Raw genomic sequence first — 22,298 nt, 5'->3', positions numbered from 1 at the left:
CATTCATCCTTTGATGAATCAAATGGGAGAATATTTTTCCTTCCTTTGTCTTTTGATTTTACTTATGGTATCTCTTCCTGAGAAAAAGCTCTTCTTAAAAATATTCATTTCCTACTTCTTATGTAAGCCAGCAATATAAATGTCAAACACATCAAACAGTAGAATTAAGAAAAAGATCTTGAGAAAAATAAAGACCAAAGAATTGCTTCAGAGAACTAGGTAAAGTCTTAGAGTACTTTCAACAGCAATATGTGTCTAGTCAGCTTAATACTTATGGGGCACTGATTTCATATCAGGAACTGTGCCTAGAAGTAGAAAGATGTGGTGAGCAAAATCAGATATAGTTCTTGCCCTAAGGTATTTTTGAATTTTCTGGGATGATAAACATTATCAGATAATCAAAAATACATTATAAAATTGTACTTGAGTAAGAGCCTTCAGGTATTCTGTGTTCTGAGACTATATTGTTGAGAGATTTAATTTAAGGGAAACATCATTGCAGTGAATAATGAAGTATGTGTAGGAGTTCACTGGCAAGGAGAGAATAGAAGGGCCCTGGAGGCAGAGAGGCAATACCTTGTTGCTGGGGAAGGGGAGAGGGGCTGGAAGAAGACCAGTGTAACTGGAGGGGAAGAAAGTAAGCCAAACCTGGAGATGTAGTCGGGGGCCAGACCTTACAGGTCTTGAAGATCATGATAGAGAGTTGTAAGAACACCCGTGTTAAGGACAGTGGGATTCCATTGAAAGGCTTTACATGCAGGAGCAACTTGATGGGCAAGATCCACATAGATGTAGGGTGTATAAGGGTTAGAAGGATATATGGTAGCTCAGAGGCTACTATAGATGCCCAGGAGAAGGCAGTATGGAAGCTTGCACATGACTGGGAGTGGAATAGTGTAAGGGAGCATTTAATGATTGACTTGGTGTGGGAAGTAAGAGGAAGGGAGGTAATAAGGATGACTCTTAGGTTTCTGGTTTGTTTGATAAGGTAGAGAGTGATGCCTTACATAATGGGACATTATGTTCTGAAAGACAACCAGGTTTGTTGGGATGATCATCATGTTTATCTGGGATATGTAGATTTTGAAATGCCTTTGAGACAAGAGCAAAAGTCAAATCAGCAGTGGGCTATATAAGTCTGTAGCTTAGAGATCAGGTTTAGGCTGCAGATATGTAATTGGAAGATCAAATCATTGGTGGGGATGAGATTACCTGGGTCAAATGGTACTAAGAAAAGAGCAGTGGATCTAGAATTGAATCTTTTTTTTTGTTTGTTTGTTTTTTAGATTTTATTTATTCATTAGAGAGAGAAAGAGGCATAGACATAGGCAGAGGGAGAAGCAGGCTCCCTACGGGGAGCCTGATGTGGGACTCAATCCCAGGACCCCAGGATCATGACCTGAAGCAAAGGCAGATGCTTGACCACTGAGCCACCCAGGGTCCCATAGAACTGAGTCTTGATAAACTTGAGCATTTAGGAGCATGGGTCAACCAAAGACATAGAGAAGGACCAACTAAAGAAGTTAGAGAAGAAAACTAGGAAAGTATGGTGTCATGATATATGGAGGAACAGGAAGAGTGACAACAGTGTTGAATGTTGAATGTTGTTGACAGGTGTTCCCTGGATTTGATCTCATGGAGGTTGTCAAGTGATGAGTAGCGCCCTTTTGAGTCAGACTTGGGTGGGTTGAATAATAAGTAGAAGGAGCTATGGAAGTGTTAGGTAGAGATTTCTCTTTAGAGGTTTGATAAGAAGGGGTCTAGAGAGGCAATGAGGAAGTTGCTAGAAGAACATGAAAAGTATTTTGTTAAATGAGAGAGAGTAAATATATAAAAGGGAAAATGAGTAATTGGCAGTTTTAAGGTTCTGAAAGGGTGAGAGAGAATGAAATCTAAAGCCTAGGGGGAAGAAGAGATAGGGCCATTGTTGGAATGGGAGGAAATGTGGTTATGATGGAATGCACAGTAGGCGCACTTATTGAGAATTAGGAAGGAGAGTTCCTTCATGATGCTTTCTATTTTCTTTGTACAATAGGAGGTAAAATCACTCGCTTAGAGTCTCATGAGAGAGTGAACACTTGGGGATTTGAAGAAAAGAAAAATTTGAAAATAGACTGAGAATATATTGACCAATGAAATGTAGTCAGATTGCTGATACTGCTCTGGGCCATTCAGTAGTGGTGCCACACATTTATCGTAGAGTTTAGCTTCAGTAGCCTTCTCTCAGGCATCCAGAAAGCAGATCATTGGATTGATCCAGAGTTCATTTGGCTAGGTGGCTGCAAAGGAAAGAGGACAAAAGAGTAATGAAATGATAGATGATGGGATATAGTCGAAGTTGGAAGTAAGTGAAGAAAAGAGGAAGCTGATGGATTGGAAGAAAATGTCATGGATTCATTTAGAAGTTTCCCTGAAGTTGAGGAATGGTCACAGTGGAAGAATGTGCAAGTAGGATCAAGAGAGATTATGATTAGAGGGTATGTTTGAAATACTCATCTTGGAGAAGACGCCATAATCTTTCACTTCGGAAAAGCTGTTGGACAGATGGTAAGGCTGGGCAGAGAGATGTCAGGCAACCCCTCTTGCTGGCAGAAAAGGAAGATGAGTTTCCCCATCCTTGGTATTTTCAGGTCTCACTCCTTGGATTGGGCTGAGGGAACAGTGCCAAGTAATTAAGAAGTTCTTGGAGTTGCTACTCTTGTCTTGGAAGCTCCCAGCCACAGTGATTGTGTGTTGCCTGTTCCTGGGAGCTCCAGGCTGACTGGCTGAGCAGGCTGCTCCCAGACATTGTAGCACATCTCCTGAAGCTCTTAGATTCTACTTATCATGAAGTCACGGGGTCTCATTTCTGTGGTTTACTTACCATCAAGAAGTTTTGTGCTGTGAATTCTTTAAGTAGCATTGATACATTTCTGCTGATTCATGAGTATTTTCCCTGCATTTTGATTAGTGCCTTGTATTTGTTAAAGTGTGGCTAGGATGGAAATCAAGGACTTGAACAGAAGATATTAACTGGCTGGTGGAAACGTAAACTTGATTTGGTATTGGCCATGTGTGTTCACTAGTAGAGCTCCAAGTAATAGTGAGTAAAAATAGCAAAATGCATGACCAGATCTACGAAGAGAGCCACATGAATGCTAAGCATTATGATTTCAGTATTCTTTGTGTGTATGTGTGTGTGTGTGTGTGTGTATATATATATATATATATATATATATATATATATATATATATATATATATATTTGTGTGTGTTGTGTGCAAAACCACCTCTTTCCAGTTGAGAGTAGGAGTTGGTTGGAAATCCTGAGAAGTAGGAGTTGTGTGGTATGAGTGAGGCCAATGAAGCTGGGAATGGGAAGAAGGATGATGACATGGGAGATATTAAGGGACTTTTATGTGATGAAATCAGTGAAATCACTGCCCTTTTGAGAATTGAAGTCAGTGGGCATTTGGGAAGGTACCTGGTGGATCCAGTAAAGCAGATGAAATGTGAACCTAAAAGTTTTTGGGCACACCCTCAGTGTCTAGGGTGATGGTCCAATATGTTCCCAGGGTGTGGGCTAGGCACAGTTGGTCAGAGATTGATTTACTGAATGCCAGTGGGTTGAAGAAGTCATGTTTGTTAAATGTCAGAGATCATAAAACTAGGAGACAAAGGGACATGTGAAATCCAGATGTTTCGATATAGTGTGTGCTCTCTGTATCACTCAGTATTGAAATGAAACTTTTTCTTTGGATTTACGTATACAATTTACCGAAGGAACTGGAATTCATGTGACTTGCCTGAGGTTCCAAGGAAGTTTAGTACTGATGACCAACAGAAGTGCAGACAACTTGTGGTTCTACTTTGAATCTTTGAAACTTGAAGAGCACTCTTCTGCCCAGATGCCTTTTTCTGCCTTTCATCTGTCATCTGAAGAATGTGGTTTCTTTTCACGGGCCAAGGCTAAATGAAATCAGGGCATTATTTTGTAATACACTGGCAGATACATCCAAAGTTGCCTTATTTTCTTACTGCATAAACGTTTAGATTTTTCTAAGGCAGAAATAGATTGTGCCTGACAAATCGCAACAATTCCAAATGTCAGCATGATTGGGACTGTGCCCCCTGGAAACACTTGCCTTGGCGGCATTTTCAGACAGATGCTATCAACTGTTTTATCATGAGAGGTAATCTTTTGCACTTTCCTGTATGTAGACTGGTGATGTACATCGAGAGAGACAGCAGAAAGACCACTCCAGGCAAGGAGCAGCAAAGCAGCAATGAATACCTGTCCAGATGCCTGGACCTTCTCATCCGTCACATCGTGCAGGAACTGCCACGGATCCTGGGTAAATCAGAGGCTCATCCTTAGGCCCCTTGCTGCTTGCCTTTCTGTGCATGGGCTTTTAGGTTTTGCCTCTTTTTTTTTTTCTTGCTTCTTGCTTATCACAGGTGAGCATAGTGACACCTTTCCTTGATTGTGTAGTTTTAAGATATCAAGATTTGCTTTATCTGTTTTTGCAATTATTTTGCATCGGTGGCATGACTCAGGCAACAAGCAGGCTAAAGGTTACCCTGAGGTGTTATCTGTGGTGAACTGGCAATTTTGGAAAATAAACACAAGGAAGGCACTCTAAGAGCTTGGAATTGGACTGATGCTTCTTATTTTGGGTAACTTTTCTCAAGATTTCTCTCTGCCTATTCTGAAGAAAAAAATTTTTCCTTCGGGTTACAGCCACACACTTATTTACCGTTAAAAGAGTTTAAAAATGCCATAGGCATTAGAGTTTAAATATTAAAGAATTTTTATATTCAATTCAAAGTTTACACATTGCTTTGGTTTGAAAAAATTTAAATAAAATTTCTAATAATGATTTACAAAAGACATTTATTCCAGATAATCTCTTGTTTTCATTGTTATTTGGAGAAATTAAAATAATCTAAGGAATGCATACATTTTGTTTAAATCCCATTCCATGCTTTTCCAGCAGATGTAGCTATATACCAGAAATGTTAAAAATGTTAAATTTGGTCCAAGCTCTTGTGGTAAAATATCTTTAGACTCAGAAATTTAGAGTATAAATCTGGATAATGAAAATATCTTCATGGCTGATTGACAGTATCTTTTTCCTCCTTACTAATATTTTGAGAGTTTTTTTTTTTTTTGTGTGTGTGTGTGTTAATGATTGAAAATAGAGCTTTTTTTTTTCTTTTCTTTTAATTGTAACCTTTTATAAAACTTTGAATTGAAGGCTACAGTCTGGTCAAATGGTAGTTGAGTTTCTTTGTGCCAGACTCATCCTGTCTTAGGATGTGATGCTAAGATTCAGATGTCTACATCACAAGTTTTATTTATGATTGGACTTATCATCCAGTGGGAAGTTTTGGGAATTGATCTTTGTTTTGCTATCATCCTATTCTATTATTAAAAATTGCAATCTGTAATCTGTTCACTTATAATTATTTTTTAAAGTAGACTGGAACTATAGTCCAATGTGGGACTTAAACTCATGATCCTGAGATCAAGATCTGTGCTGAGATTTCAGAGTCGGATGCTTAACCAACTGAGCCACCAAGACACCCCTCACTTATAATTTTTTAAATAACTTTTTTCTGTTTATAGAAATGAGAAGTGCTCGTGGTTAAAATTTGGAAAAGACAAAAAAGGAAAAGGAAGAATAATATCTAAAACCATTACTATCAAATTGATTTAAAATTGCTAGATACTCCATTGCTAGATGGAGGATCCAGCTTGTATTCATTGTGTTCTCAGAGGCCACAGTTTTCTATTATAATCTTTCTGTGAATAAAATAACACAGCCCCTACCCACTTCTTTCATTTGGAGAGTAATTACCACAGCAGTCCCATAAGTGTTCAGGCAGTGACTGGTGGTCCCTAAGTATTTGTGGTCTGTAATCTTCACATGTGCTCTGGGATCTGCTTTGCAGGTGACATTCTTAATGCCTTGGCCAATGTTTCTGGTCGTAAACACCCTTCGACGGTCCAAGCAAAACAGCTGAAGATGTATCTACCTCTGATGCCTATAGTGCTTCATCTCGTAACTTCTCAGGTACTGTCTTATTAGGAAGAAAAACATATAAATGTGACTACCTTTTTGGTACACTGAATCTAAGAGACATCAACTCAGACAAAACATTTTCTTTCTCTTTATTTTTTTTTCTTTTAAAGATTTATTTATTTATTCATGAGAAAGAGAGAGAGAGAGAGAGGCAGAGACACAGGCAGAGGGAGAAGCAGGCTCCATGTAGGGAGCCTGATGCGGGACTTGATCCCGGGACTCCAGGGTCATGCCCTGGGCTGAAGGCAGGGACTAAACCGCTGAGCCACCCAGGGATCCCTCTCAGATAAAACATTTTCATTTTGTTTTCTTATACCTGGCTTTCAGGATTTAATCTATGGAAACTCTCATCACACAGGTATTTCGACCTCAAGTTGTAACAGAAGAATTCCTTTTCAGTTATGGAACTCTCCTTGTGAGTAACACTGAATTTTTCACGTTCTTAATAAAAATGTGGCTGTCTCTGCTGTTTGTGGAATTTGGTGTCAGAATGAAGTAATTTTAAAATCCTTGTGGTATTTATTTGTCTCTAGGGATGTGACCTTTTTATATTTTTATCTGTTGACTGTAATAAAATTTGACATTTGGAGAAAAAATACATTCTCTCCTGATAATGTATTTTGTTCAGATACTGCCCAAGTAGGGTAAATAAGTCCATAGAAAACACTCTCATAGGTTTTGGTACTAAACGTTATGAAAAAATTTAAAATCATAAACCTGTTGAGAATGGAATGCTGGGAATATATTATCATCATTATTTACTTTGGCTTATGTTGTCCAGTTATACGTAGTGTCTCTTTTCATGGCATTTTCATGGCATTTCTCTCAGTTAAGCTTAATTTAACTTTTTCTTTAATTTTGATGAGATGAGTAGCAATGAAAAACAAATCATTATCCTATCTTTCACTTCATTTTTGCTTGCAAAAAATAATCTCTTTGTGGCTCATGAATTGTATTATTTTTTTCCTTGTCTGGAATAGTTGCACTATATATCATTGATAAAATAGGGTGCTACACAGAGAGGGAGTTAAGACATCTGTCATACGATATCTCCAGTCTTACCTTGATATTAATAACACTTAACTGAGATTTTCAAAACGCCATAGAGGTTTCTAGTTAAGATGAAGTCAACATCTCCATGTTGTTGTAAATGTGGAATACAAAAAAAATGATTGTCCTCCACAAGTGAGAATGTAGTGTTCTAGAAGATTCATCATAGAGTAAAATATGAATTTTTGAAGTACAAATGTTGAGTGGAGGTCACTGATTTTTTAAGAAATGTGTTCAGACAATGCAGTTAGGGTCCTTTTGTATCTCATACCAAATCTTTATCATCCTAAGTGCCTTGAATTCCAAGGTCTGCAAAGTACATAATTTCATTGTTGTGCATTCATGGATTTGCAATTAGTAGAATTTCACTTACTACCTTATTTAATTTGCTTTTTAATCTGTTTTTAAGTCCAATATAGGTATCATCTTGGCATGACTGTAATTGATCCACTGCACTAAATTATTGTTGCCTGGAAATGGTAATTTTGCCCTAGTGGCCATCTTGGAATCTTTTGGCACAGTGTTTGTTTTTTTGGGATGTGGATAATTGTCCTTGCTTGTTCTTTTATTTTTTTCTTCTGTGGAGTACTTTCCTCTTCCTACATTAACTGAGTACACTTTAGGTTTTCAAGGAACCAGCAAGTGTCTACAACCAGAAGTCTTTATGGACCTTCAGGAATTATATGTTTGTATTTTAGGGAGAACACATCTGCTCCATCTAATGCAATGCTCTGGACGAGGGAGGAGGCCACATTAAGGGGGAATCTCCTCATCTTCACTCATTGGGCAAACTCTTTGTGAGTGGAGAGGTAGTCTGTAGGGTCTCCTTAATAAGCCCTTTTAGGGAGTGGAAAATAACTTGCCTGATTGAAAGATAATTAGTATATTAAAAAATCTCTAACAGTTTTTTTCCTTGATAATGTCACTCAGGTAGATGGAATTTAGGCAAATAAAATGGAAAATATCTTTTGGCTTTTTTCAGGCTATTTTCCTAGTTTGGATCATGGCCAGTCCCAGAATTTTTTCATTATTTTTCTCATCACATCTATTATTTGGCCTTAGCTATGTGTGCATTGTTCTTTTACTCAGTGTTGAAGGCTTTGATGAAAAACTAGTAAAAGGAAAGAGGTATTGACTAAAATGAGGAACCTGGATTTAGTTATCTCCAGACTTCTTGTGCATTTATTATCAACTGTTGAGTTGGTTGTACTTCTGTGAATTGATTCGTAATCTATCCAGAAGATGCCAAAGGTATCATGGAAGTCACAGTGCCCTACTGATGCCACCAGGCAAAGTCAACTCATCCAACAGTCTACTGCTTCTTAGAAATTCACAGTGCAGATTGGCATATTAAAGCCTCTTGAGTTTTGTGCTTTGAAATAATCTTTTTAAATTTTGCTTAGGCAAAAGTTTCCTGACCTTATTTGAGAGGGTTTGTTTTGTTTTGGCTTTTTGTGAGGAGAGAAGGGGGCTGCACAGGTCTATGTGTTCTATAGAGCAGTCTACACAATGGCTTCGTGAAACTGTCCAGAGCACAGGGCACCTTCTATCCTGGTGGCCTGAGGGGCCAGATCATTCTTGTGTATGTATTTACCACTGTGGGCTTTTTTTTTTTTTTTTTAAGATTTACTTTTTATTTATTCATGAGAGACACACACAGAGGGGCAGAGACACAGGCAGAGGGAGAAGCAGGCTCCCTATGGGGAGCTCAATGTAGGACTCAATCCCAGGATTCTGGGATCATGACCTGAGTCAGAGGCAGACACTCAACTGCTGAGTCATCCAGGCACCCCAGCACTGTGTTTTGAAAGCCTTATTGTTCTATCTGGAGATAAATATTATTTTCAACATTTTTCAAAATGTATCTGGTAGAGTAGCTTAATTTGCCTTAATTTGAGGTATTCAAGTGTGGCTCATCTTTATTTTTTTTTATTTTATTTTTAAAAAAGATTTATTTATTCCTGAGAGAGAGAGAGAGAGAGAGAAAGAAAGAGAAAGAGAGAGAGAGAAGCAGAGACACAGGCAGAGGGAGGAGCAGGCTCCATGCAGGGAGCCCGACAAGGGACTCAATCCTGGGACCCCAGGGTCACACCCTGGGCCAAAGGTGGCCCTAAACCGCCGAGTCACTCAGGGCTGCCCGTGGCTCATCTTTAATAGTTGTGTACAGTGGCAGCAAGTTGTTGCCCAGAACTTTTTGGGCTTCCTCTACAGTGGCTGTCCGGGAACTGCTGGCCTGCCTTGAACAGGTACGGAGACCATAGGTGGGCTGGTGTGATGGCTGCTCATTAGAAGAGTCCCAAAGAGGCCAGGCTGGAGGGAGCGGTGGAATTGCACTTCCTGTTGGCTTTGCTTTTCAGGCTGGCACTAGGCAATTGTTTGCCAGTTTTGACCCATAGACATCTTTTATATTTTTGGTAGAAAACTTCAGGATACTTCTTACATATGGACACAGGAGTATCAGAATTAACATTTTGTAAACATATTTTTTAACTACCTAAAGCAAAATTTTGGTCGTCTTATATTTTAAAGAAGCAAGTATTTGGAAATGATTTAGCAGGGCACCTTTAAACCATTATGAAGCTTTCAAAGGGTCTAGGCAAAAGAGGATTACATAGCTGATAATAGCTATTTTTCCTTCTTATTAACAGAAGCACTGTGTCATCATACTTGCCTCTTTCTCTCCAGTTAAAAAAAAAAAAGGATCTAGGGATAGTGTGAGCCTCTGGGGAAGCACTATGGGGAAATCCTGCGGTAAATACCATAGTTCTCTGGGGCCTCTGTTGAACTGGGCTGGGAAATAGGAAGCAGTGACATTAAGGAAATACGCTCAGGAACTCGTGATGTGGAATAACCTAATGTTCACTGTGTTTCTTATGTCCTTTTGAAAATGCTCTTGATTAATGAGCTGAGGAAGAGGATTTTGTTGTGTTTTTTTTTTTTTTTCCTTAAGCCCTGGCCTCATTTAGTTTATTAAAGTGCATTAATGGCAGTGCAATGGCTATATAGTTTTCTACAAAAAAAGACCTCAACGATTTTCATTTTCAAAGGCAAGAAATGATAAAATTATTCTGATAGGTTTGTATACAAAAATGTAATCATAATCTCCATTACTTCATAAATGTTTACTTATCCTGGGCATTGAGATAATTATTTTACAAGGGATGTATTTCCTGCCTTATGCAGATTTTTGTTTTCAGCGAATGTTGGTTTGTGGATAGGTATTGACTTCAGTTGCAGTAGTTACAGCAAAGAGAGTGCACTCTTACATTTTAAAAAATATGATGCTATGTACTTGTTTACTGCCATACAGGTATTCCTGCTATGAGCTCCCCCTTCCTTTTAGGAACAGCAAATTAATTCATATACATAGTTTGCTGTAGGAGCTCATTCCGGACTTCTCTGTAGTATTGAATGATATTGCAGAGCCCTGGCCTGCACTCATGGCACAGCCTCTCCCTCTAGATAGGACCATTTTCTGCCTCACACTCCTCTACCCAGGAAGCCTGGCTGTGGAGCAGGTGGCCATCCTTTCAGCTTCTCTGCTAAAATTTCCAGTGTTGAAGCTTGCACCCTCAGAAGATAGCCTGTGTTACTCCTCTGCTGTGCTCACACAGATTCCTGGATCATTGCCCCTCATTCCTCAGAATTTTCCAGCATTGATCTCATTGTTAGTGTCTCCATGCTGCGTCTGTCCACGTTCTCGGAAAACCAGATTTCACTACGGACCATGCTTCCAGCATCTCAGCCTCTTACCCTCTCCACCACCTCTTTCCTCAGGAGCTTGTAACCCTCTCTCAGCTGCCTGCACCTAAGACATTTCCAGTGCCACAGTTTGGCCACCATCCCCGATTTTCACCTTACTTCCCCTCTGCTCCCCATAGATTCCTCTGAGACTGAAACTGGTCTTAGCACTTTCTGATCACCATCCTGCCCTCCTGAGGGCCAGTGACTTCACTTTTCTCTTCACTCAGCCTCGAGTCCCTATTCAGCTGACATTCTTGCTTGACACAAACCTGTAACTCCCTTTGCTTCCCTCCTTTGGTGTCCTCCTCTGGCAAACCCTAATTCTGGTGCAATATAATTCCCTACTTCTTGCTTTGAGTGGCTGAATATGGAGAGACAAAAACTCAATGAAATAACTGGTCTCACTTTGTTTTTTTTTTTATAACTGGTCTCACTTTAAATTCATGATTGCTCATCTCAAGCGAGACCTCTCTCTGCACACTGGTGCATCTGGCTTCTTTTCCTAATTTATATGCCTTCATGCTTAGTAGAAGAAGAAATGTATCAAAAGATATTAAAATTTGTAAATCAATGAAACATTCAGTAGGGATTTTTTTTAATTAAACAGAAAGTATAAGGAGGAAAATAAGTTAAAAGAAGTCCATAATTTCACTATATAGAGAACCCTTCTTGACATTAAAAAAGGAAAAAATTAATACACATATATGGCTAGAAAATTCCAACAGTGCAAATGGTGCAAAAGCCCACCTCCCAGGCCAGCATTCTGTCTTCCTAAAGAAAACCTCTGCTGGTGGTTTCCTGTGATGTCTTCCTCCAAAATTTTTGTCCTCATCTATGTTTGTGTAATATCTATATTTAAAAATATATACACAGGAAAGATGGTAGTATAAAAACTGTACCTTCTTTCTTTGCTTAGTAATCCATAGATCTTTAAGTAGACTTATTTAAGTCAAAAGACATCTTTCTCTGAATATTTTACTCAACATCAAATCCATATATTTACTCAGTAAAAGTTATGTGCCCATTTTGGAATTTTGTGAAATTATATCAACCAAATTATGACAGGCTTATGTTGCCTTTTTAAAAAATTATTATTTATTACATTTTTTCTTTTTTAGTAATCATAGACTGAAAAAAACGATTTAAAGAGTCTTGTATGTTCAACTTTCAAAGAATGTATGTCTTTGAGATTTTCTCTTAAACTTGTACTTATTTAAGTTATGAAAATATGCTTATTAAAGAAAATGTAGAAAATTAGATATGAAGAAAAAATCATCCATAACTCCTCTACTCTCAGAAACAACCATGTGTTAACCTATTGTTGTTTACATAGTGTTTTCAATTTGCATATGTGCATTGTGTGTGTAGAAAACTGTGTTTGTAACATATATATACATACGTATAAAACTTATGCTGATGCATGTAGTTGAGATTGAGCTGTATGTGTATATACATATGTATATATATGTATTCTGTGTTTTTTCTATTTAACATTTAAAGATTTTATTAGGGAGAGAGAGACAGCAAGCAGGGGGAGGGGTTCAGGAAGAGGGGAAGTAGACGCACTGCTGAGCACGGAGCTTCACATGAGGCTAGATGACCCTGAGATCACAACCTAAGCCAAAACCAAGAGTCAATGCTTAACTGACTGAGCCACCCAGGCACCCCAATATTTTTCTATTTAACTTTGACTAAGTATTTTCCCATAACTCTACAATTTTCTTTTTCTCCACATTTTAATGGCTATATACTGTCCTGTTTGTATAAACTGTATACAGTTTGATACCATTTCAGTGAAGACCAAAAATACACAAACAGTATACTATTTAGGGACATATGTATATCTAGTAAAACTATTAAAAAATGTCAAGGAAATGATAAATTCATGACAGTAGTTATCTCCAAATAAATGACATGGGGTGGAGGAAACTCATGCAAAAAAAATGGGACTGTCTTAGTTCTTTCTTTCTTTCTTTCTTTTTTTTTTTTAAGTAGGCTCCATGCCCAGCATGGAGCCCAGCATGGGGCTTGAACTCAGGATCAAGACCTAAACTGAGATCAAGAGTTGGATGCTCAACTGACTAAGCCACCCAGGTGCCCCTGGAATGTCTTAGTTCTTAAGTCAAATATGGATTTAAGGATTTTCTTTATTCTTTATAGCACAAAAGCCTAAACAGATGTTCACTATATATGTGATATATAGTCATTTATATTTATCAAGTATTTTGAGAAGAACCATTGGGTCATAGTAGACTCATTTTCCCTCTAGATTAATTGCTCACTTTTTTTTTTTATACCAGAGTAATCTTACATTTTAATTGCTGCTTGTTTATATATAAAATATTATATACGTATTATTTTGTAAGCCAGGAGCCAGAACTCAGTATTGTGCTTCCATACATCACTAACATGGCCATGCTGCTTATTATTATTGTTTCATTCAGCTCATGTTCACAGAATACCTCTTCTGTGTGGTGCATTCAGCTTCAGACTGGGAAATTCACCCAGGGAGCTCATAGCTGTGCTGCTCAGGCCTGCTTCTAAAACAGTGTTGGGAGTCATCTTGCATGGAGGCATGGCGTTGGTGTTGGTGTTGGGGTTAATGGTAGGACATATAGAAGAGGGACTAATAACAGTGGTGAACTTTGAAGGCAGGCCTTGCTTTGCTGCATTCGGATGCAGTGTACACTCAGGGCAGATAAGGCCCAACCTTCCTTTGAGAGGACTGTTTCACCTGATTAGGTGCATCCGTACTAACTTCCAAGGAGTGAGTAAGTGTAGCATATTGGACATGGTTATGTATTAATTGGATTATCTTCACTTTTATAGGATGACCTTTCTGTGCTTTCATTGCTATTGAATTTATTCCAGTATTAAATCTCATGGATAGTGATCTCTATGTTTAAAAAATGACTATGGTTTATAAGATATATATTATTTCATATCATATTTTAAGACCATGATTATAGTGTTTATAATATGTACGTAGTATTTAATACCTTTCGGGAATTATTTCAGTAAGAATGATAGGTACAGTTTTGGGGAAAACATATTTTCTTTCAGACTTATTTTGAAATCTTCACTTAATACTTTTTATTTTTTACAGAGTCATATTAAATCTGTAGACTCAGGAGAAACTAACATAGATGGAGCCATAGGTGAGTAAATCATGGGACATTTTACGTCTTTGTTTGAGGTACTTTGATATGGTGATTTTGCACATGAAAATAAACACCTATAATAATTAACTGTATTCCTAGGACTGATGGCATCAGAAGAATTTATCAAGATCACGTTGTCGGCTTTTGAAGCAATAATACAGTATCCTATTTTGTTGAAAGACTATTGCTCTACGGTCAGTTCTGGCAGCTTGTGAGAAAGATTTTTTTTGTTTATTCAGTAATTCTATAAGTAAAGAGACTAGTTTGCATATATTTGGTTCATATGTGTTCCTCACATGAAATAACCATTCAGAAAAGCTGGCCCCCCGCCCCCCAAAATGAACATAAGTGTCTTCTCTCCCTGTTGAGTTCTTTGGGATTTCCTTTTAAAAAAGATTTTATTTATTTATTTGACAGTGAGAGAGCGAATACAAGTAGGGGTAATGGCAGAGGGAGAGGGAGAAGCAGATTCCCTGCAGGGCAGGGAGCCTGATGGTGGAACTCGATTCTAGGACCCTGGGATCATGACCTGAGCTGAAGGCAGACACTTAACTGACTGAGCCACCCAGGCACCCTTTTGGGATTTCCTATGCTTGTTATTCTTTTTCCCTTCTGGCCCAAACTTAGCCCAGCTTGCTGCTTCTTTCCTGGTTATTTGTTGTACCCAACCAACTGCATAAACTCTTAGAACGGTGTTTCTCAGTGTTTGCACTATGGGCGTTTAGGGGACAGACCATTCCTTTTTGTGTTGGCTGTCCTGGGCATTGTAGGATGTTTAGCTGTATTCCTGGCCTCTACCCACTAGATATGGGTAGCACCCACTCCTACCTTGCCCCGTGACAAACAGGAAGGTCTTTACACATTGGCACGTGTCTTCTGGGCAGTGAAACTGCATGCATTTCATTCAGGACCTCTGCCTTAAAGCTATCCTTAGGCGAGCTGAGTGCTGACTTTAGAGGAGGGAGGAGAGGCTATGTGATTTCATTCTCAGCCACAGAAAGCCTCAAGAAAAGAAGCCAGGTAAGATGAGTCCCCTAGTTATCACTTTCTATTTTCTCTAATGGTTCTAGGGGTTGACTGAACTCAACAAGGCAGTTTGAACTTGGGATCTTTCAAGTACTTTAGTCAGTGGTGCCTGGGGCTGGAATCATCTGAAGACTCATTCACTCACATATCTGCCTCCAGCTGGGACTCTTCAGGCACCTCTCTCCATCCTCTATGTGGTCTCTCCAGCAGAGTGACTTCAGGGTGGCCTGACTTCTTACATGGCATCTGGGGATTCTGAGGACACATGTTTCAAGAGAGAGAGAATAATTATTTTTTAGGGTTAGAAACTTTCTACCAATTTTTTATGGATATTTTCTTCTTCTCCTCCTCCTCCCCCCCTTTAAAAGTGCCTTAGAACTTGTATAGTTTAACAAATAGTTGCAAAGTCAGTGCTCAAGAAATTGCCACTCAGTTAAAAAACCATGAGTGTAGCTTTGAATTCCCCTCAATCATGATTCCTTTCCTCCTGGGAGAGGGGCCACTATCCTGACTTTCATCGTAATCATTCCTATGCATTCCTTGGTAGGCCTGTCTATGCATTCCTAAACAATATAGATTGGTTTTGCCTGCTTTTGTACTTTGTATCTGTACTCTATGTGTTCATTTGTGACTTGTTTTGCTCAGTGTCTGTAGGACATCCGTGTTGTAAGTATCTCTATGGTTTGTGTTGTAAGTATCTCTATGGTTTAATTTTTCATTAGTGTATTGTATCCTAATGTTGAGTATATGCAGATACCACAATTTACTTATATTTTCTGGATAGACATTAGGCTCTTTCTGGTTTTTGGCATTTACAAAATATTGCTCTGGAGATTCTTGTGAATATATTTTGCACCACATAAACATGCAATATTTCTAGGATACATACATAGGAATGGAATTAGTGGTTATAGAATATTTATAAACTCATTTTGTCTAGAAAATGCCATAGTGTTTTCCAAAGAGGTGGTACTAGTTTATATTTATACCAGCAGTGCAGTATCTGATTCCCACATCCTTCTCAACTCCTATTATTTCAAGCTTTATAATGAATGAATATATAATGATATTTCACCATAGTTTTAAATGGTAGGATCAAGACTACTAATGTGACTAAGTCATTTTTCAAACATTTATTGGCTGTTTGAGAATTTTTTTTAAAATTTTTAAATTTATTTATGATAGTCACACAGGGAGAGAGAGAGAGAGGCAGAGACACAGACAGAGGGAGAAGCAGGCTCCATGCACCGGGAGCCCGACGTGGGACTCGATCCTGGGTCTCCAGGATCGCGCCCTGGGCCAAAGGCAGGCGCTAAACCGCTGCGGCACCCAGGGATCCCGAGAATATTTTAAATGAAATGCTTGTCCAGCTGTTTCTGTGATTTTGATTTTGACTTCTGTGTCATTTTTCTATAACTTACTAAGTATGTATAAATCTCCTTTAAGGCAATTATGAATTTATATCGCCCTATATAATTCAGTTTTTGTTTTATGTATTTTGATGCCATGTTATTAGGTGCATGAAAATTTAAAGTTATATCATTTTATGAAACTGATCTTTGTTTCATTGTGAAGTGACCTTTATTTCTAGTAATGCTTTTTACCTTAAGGCCTCTTTTGTCTCATTTAGTATAATCACACATACTATCTTTTGTTTAATATTTGCTGATGTATCTCTTTCATTTTTTTCCTTCCAACATCTCTCTATCCTTATGTTTTAGATCTGTGTCATGTAAATATCATATAGTATTTAAAAAAATCTTATCTGACCCATACTTAACTTTCACTGGAGCATGTACTCCATTTACATTTACTGTAATTGTTAGTATATTGGCTATCATTTTACCGTATTCTTTCAGACTTTGTCATATATATTTTCTCTTTTCCCACATCTAATTTATCTTTCTTCCTAATGACTTACATTTTTTTCATTAATTTTTTCTCTGCAGAAGATTGGCATTTAGGTACTCCTTGTTCTTTTACTGCTTATCCTAAAATTACATTATCCATATTAACTCTTTACAAGCTGAACTTAAAAGAAGCTCTCTTTTCTTTAAGTAAAATACAGACCTTTAAATAAAATACAGATGATAGGTCTGAGATCATAACTTTCCAGGGGAGCCTCCTCAGCAGTTCCCAGGAGTATTAATGTATGTGGAGGGGTTGGTGACTAGATCTGATTGCTCCTTTACTCTGAGAGTGTAATCCTCAGTTCCCAGCCCAGGGTAAGAGACTATACAAAACTGCATCTGCTGGGGAGTCCTGGACTCACATCTCTCTCTCTGGCCCTCGTGGCCTCACTGGAGCTTGTGCTTGTCTTATTGGTAGGCGCCTCCAGGGCACAATCAGGTATGCACTCATGTGTTCTACTCCACTCTGTAGTTAAGGCTTTCATTCAAGAAATTGGTCTGAAAGTTCCCCCACTGTCTTTTTCAGATCTTAAATACTTTTAAGATTTTGTTCTTTTATATTTTATCTGACATTTTGCACTGTTTTCAGTGAGAGGGTTAATTCAAATAACCATACTCACTATTACCAGAAACTGTTGTTATGGTCACTTTCTCAGCAGTGATTTCTCAATTTTTCATTGAGCTCTTACTTGCTCCATTGTTGCTTATTGATATTTTATCCTACTGAACAATAACCCCATGGATAATTTGTTAAGATCCAATATTTTTAAGTATCTGTGCTTATATGTATGCAGACATTTAATTAGTCTATTTACTAAACATGAAATGTCATCATAATAGCTACAGCCCATATTATGATAGGAAAGGCACCACTGCAATTCATGGTCTTCATAAAAAATATTTTTTAATGCTATAACCCATGGGAAATCTTCTAATTACCACTTCCTGAGCATGACTGGAATACATGAAATTGAAGATCCAGCACTCCAAGGAGCATTACATTGTTTGAAATGTTAGCACAAACTGTGTTCAAGGCTGCTGATCAATACTTTATTATATGGAAGTGATTACATGCATTTAATTCTTGATGAGCACAATTGCTAAACTCCGATTCTTTCCGGAGTTTAGACCATTTGGTTCTTTGGAGTTGGAAATCAACAGTGTGGCCTACAGAGCAGTAAAAAATATACAATGATTTGATTGTATAAAGAATTTGTTCCCATTCATGGGGGTTTCAAAAAAATTTACTAATAGCAAAGGGAAAAATAAAAGTGATTATTAGAAAGTTCTGGCAATAATATACATAAGTTGCTAAAATATATTTCAGTTTCTTTAAAAATCTAAACTAAATGGGCATCACTTTTTTAAATGGAGTCCTGCCCTTTTGTAAATTTTTAGGCTAAAGCCTGGAGGCTAATAAATATTGAATAATTTATCTTTAATTAAACCAGATTTTTGAATTAAGAGTTGGTGAGGATGTAAGGTGTGGAACTCTCAAAAACTTCTAGTGGGAATGTAAGTTCAAATACAAATACAAATACTTTGGAAAACTGGTGGTGGCTATTGAAGCCGAATGTAGTATATACCATGAGTCAGCAATTTCACCTCTAAATTATACATTCAATGGAAATGTGAATGTATGTTCTCTGAAATACACATAGAAGGCTGGTTATAACTCCAAACAGGAAACTATTCAAATGTCCATCATCAACAGTCTAATGGGTAAACAATTTATGGACTAGTCATATGATGGAATGCTATGAAGCAAAGAATATGATTTATAAGTATGCTTAAGAAAATGGATAAATCTCACAAAGTTAATTCTGAGACAAAGATGGCAAATACAAAATATCATAATACAGTTGCATTAAATTTAAAAACAGGGTTGTTTCATCTATTACAAGTTAGGATAGTGGTTATTCCTGGGGCAGGTAGTAACTGGAAGGGGGAGCTATAAGGGAGCTCTGCAATGTTATTACAAAGTCTTTTTTTGATCTGGGTGCTAGTTACATGAGTCTGTCCATCTTGTGAAAGTTAACTGAGACATATGCCTAGAATTAGTATACCTTTATATATGTATGTTATATTGAATAAAAAGGTTGCATAATATAAAAGTATTTTTCAAAAATAAGTTAAAAAGTGTTTAGATCTTGGTAAATATAAGCCTTTTTTTTTTTTTTGCAAAGTAACTGATATGAATTAGCATATCTCTTAATCAGTCACTGGTATGGACTTATATTCTGTATTAGTTTCTTATTGCTTCTGTAACAAATTATCAAAACTTCAGTGACTTAAAACAACACAAATTTATTATGTTGGAGTTTTGGAGGTCAGAAGTACAAAATGGGTCTTTGGGAGTAAAATCAAGGTATCAGCATACCTGTGTTCCTTTTGGAAGCTGTAAGGGAAATATTCTTTTTCTTTGCCTTTTCCAGCTTCTAGGGGCTGCCTGTATTCCTTGGCTTATGGCCCCTTCTTACATCTTCAAAGGTGGCAGTGTAGCTAGCATCTTCAAGTATTCTCTCTCTCTGACTTCTGCTTTTTTTTTTTTTTTTTTTTCTTTTTTCTAGAGAGAATCTTAAGTAGGCTCTATGCCCAGCATGGACTGCAACACGGGGCTTGATCTCACAATCCTGAGATCATGACCTGAGCTGAAATCAAGAGTCGAATGCTTAGCCAACTGAGCTACCCAGCAGCCCCCCTGACCTCTGCTTTTGTCGACACATCTCCTTCTCTGATTCTTACCCTCCTTTCTCCCTCTTAAGGAAATCTTTTTATTATATTCAGCCCATCTGTCTAATCCAGGATAAACATCTCAAGATCCTTGACTTAATCACATCTACAAAACCACTTTGCTGTGTAAGATTAGAAATGATCAGGTTTCAGGGATAAGGATGGTGGGCATTTTTCTGTCTACCATCATTCTGTGTACCACAAATTCCTGTTTTTATCAATGACTTCATTACAGAAATTATTTTGGTGCTCATGTTATACCAGACTTGGTCAGTGTAAAGCCTTTCAAGTTGGCTCCTACGTGCCTGTGCCATTCCCCATCATTTTTTTGAGTTAATTTTTTTTTTTTTTAACTTTCTGACATAGCAAGATATTCTTGCCTCAGCTCTTAGCTTCCCTGCTCTGAGCTAGTCATTTCCACGTCAATTCTCTGAGGAACCCTGATTCCTTTTCATGGAAAATGACATTAGTTGGTTAGGGCCCTATGTGTGATCCTCCTTCCTAGGATGTCTTAGCTTTTGGGAAATGTCTACATAAAACAGAGCTAGGAAATGGATACATATATATACACATATGAACGACACACTCATATGCATGCTTGCATATGCTTGTATGGACACACACACATATCCATATTTTGAAATCATGAGTTCACATTAATAATTTCAAATCCAGTCCATGTCCACATGATTCTTTCTTGCCTTCCCCCATTTCATATTTGTGTGTCCCTTCTTCCTCTGTAAAAATTCTGGCCTCCAACAGCATCATATTCCCTCATTTGCTTAATTGTATAGTGCATCTAAAATTGTTACAGAATGGCTTTACCCTCGCCAATACAAAAACAAACCTAATGAAGTCAAGGAATCAGGGAGGGAATTCCTCCCTCTCCTCTGCCTCCCAGTTGTCAGCCAGGCATGACTGGGGCTGTGTACTCTGTGCTATGTGCATAAGGTACTTGGATTGGTTCCCTTCCTCCCCTTTTAGAGTAGTTCTAATACTCACCTGCAATGCAGTTGATTTGTTTTCAATCTGCTTTTAATTATAGGTTTTCTTTACCCCTTCCTATCATTTTTTGGCTTTATTTTTTTGAGTATGTGTAAGATAATAGCGTTAATAGCATTTCCAAAAGCCTAAGCTCTAGAAAAAGATCTGTTCAGAGCAGTGTCACTTTCTTCCCCTGGGTGGATATTCCCTCCACTCACCTCATGGCTCCATCATACCTTCCCTATGCTTACAGGTAGCTGGCTTCATTGTTTTCTGGTTTCTCATTCAGTGTTTCTGTTTTGTGAAGAGGACAGATATCTTATTTCCGCTCTTTCCTGTACAAAAGGTAACATACTATATTTTTTGCACTTTTTCGTTTCATAATGGATGTTAGAAATTACTCCATTTCAGTTCATAGAGCTCTTCCTGTTTCTTCATTGAAGTAGCATAGTGCTTCACTGTGTGTATGTGGGTCATAAGTTATTCAACCCATCTCCTGTGTTGGGATGTTTAGGTAGTAGCTAATATTTTTCAGTTCTAAACAAATAACCTCGTGCATATATGGTTTCCTATGACTAGAGGCGTATCTTCAGGGCCCATTTCCAGAGTGGTGGTTGTAGGATCAAAGGGTAAATGCATAGGGCTCACTATTTTGCCTTCCCCTCAGTAGTGTACGAAGTACACAGTAGTGCCTGTGTCTCCCAGTCCCAGTAACTGCCAATGGCAGGTGCCAGTCTTCTGAAATTTTGCCAATATCTTATGCCTTGGGAATTCTTTACCATCTTTTTAGGTATTTAATGTTGTAAAGAGGATTTAAGCAAGTTGTGTCTAGTTTTCTTAGTCGTTCTCCTCAAAAAGGGTGCTGTGCATGACCCACTCTGCCATTAGCAGAGGTGGAATTCATGTCTTTGGCATGTTTTCCCTGTATGTCCAATATTACTTTGTGTGGAGGAAAGGGGACTGGCAGTTGGTGTGAACATGTTAATTATTGTGCTGTCAGATGTACTAGATTTTCCAAGGCCTGCTGCAATGAAGGAAGTGGTGATTAATTTTCAAATGTAGGATAAGAATTTTAATTGAGTGCCTAGAATAGTAGACTTCACTTTTCAAATGATATACTTTCATCTATAAAATAAAAAATAGGAAAACCACCCCTCTACAGAAATAACAGTATAAAGCATACTTTCATCATAGATGATTATTTCAGAAATATACTTTCCACAGGTTAGATTGTTGCTTTCTTTCTTTGTGAAGAGAAAAAAATCTGAATATGGTTACATGATTATTTAAAACTATTGAACTTAATGTTCTTCATTTCTTAAAATGGAAAATCAGTCTGTTAAATGATGAAGTATCATCTCAGGCATCAGTGGCTTTAAGAACAAACAAAAGTAAGGTTTAGCCATGTGAGTGTTATTTACATATTTCAATGCCTTTGTGCTTGTCTAGCTTATGTGTCCCAGAGCTATCAGCATTTCTAAGTCAAAGACTTTCATTTCTTTTGGGACATTGAGGTTCATTAGCAACAAGCAATATACATACATATGCACACTTAGTTTTTGAGTGGGGGGGTCCAGTTTTTGAGCAAAGAAATAAAAAGTCCCTAGACTTTGGAATGTGCATTT

At 37.8% G+C, this 22,298-nt stretch overlaps 1 protein-coding gene across 6 annotated transcripts in view; it reads left to right on the top strand.

Moving 5' to 3' along the window:
• Positions 1-22,298, top strand: part of ULK4 (unc-51 like kinase 4) — a 593,349-nt gene that overhangs the window by 224,609 nt on the left and 346,442 nt on the right. For all 6 annotated transcript variants that reach the window (XM_049099948.1, XM_049099952.1, XM_049099949.1 and 3 more), the window contains 5 exons: positions 4,201-4,334; positions 5,935-6,056; positions 6,424-6,480; positions 13,966-14,017; positions 14,120-14,214. In XM_049099948.1, the coding sequence (XP_048955905.1) occupies positions 4,201-4,334; positions 5,935-6,056; positions 6,424-6,480; positions 13,966-14,017; positions 14,120-14,214 (460 nt within the window). The remainder of the gene's footprint in view (positions 1-4,200; positions 4,335-5,934; positions 6,057-6,423; positions 6,481-13,965; positions 14,018-14,119; positions 14,215-22,298) is intronic.

The sequence above is a fragment of the Canis lupus genome, chromosome 23, assembly GCF_003254725.2.
Source record: "Canis lupus dingo isolate Sandy chromosome 23, ASM325472v2, whole genome shotgun sequence".
NCBI lineage: Eukaryota > Metazoa > Chordata > Mammalia > Carnivora > Canidae > Canis > Canis lupus.
Note: the sequence above shows the minus strand (reverse complement) of the source record. Positions and strands in the feature narration are given on the sequence as shown.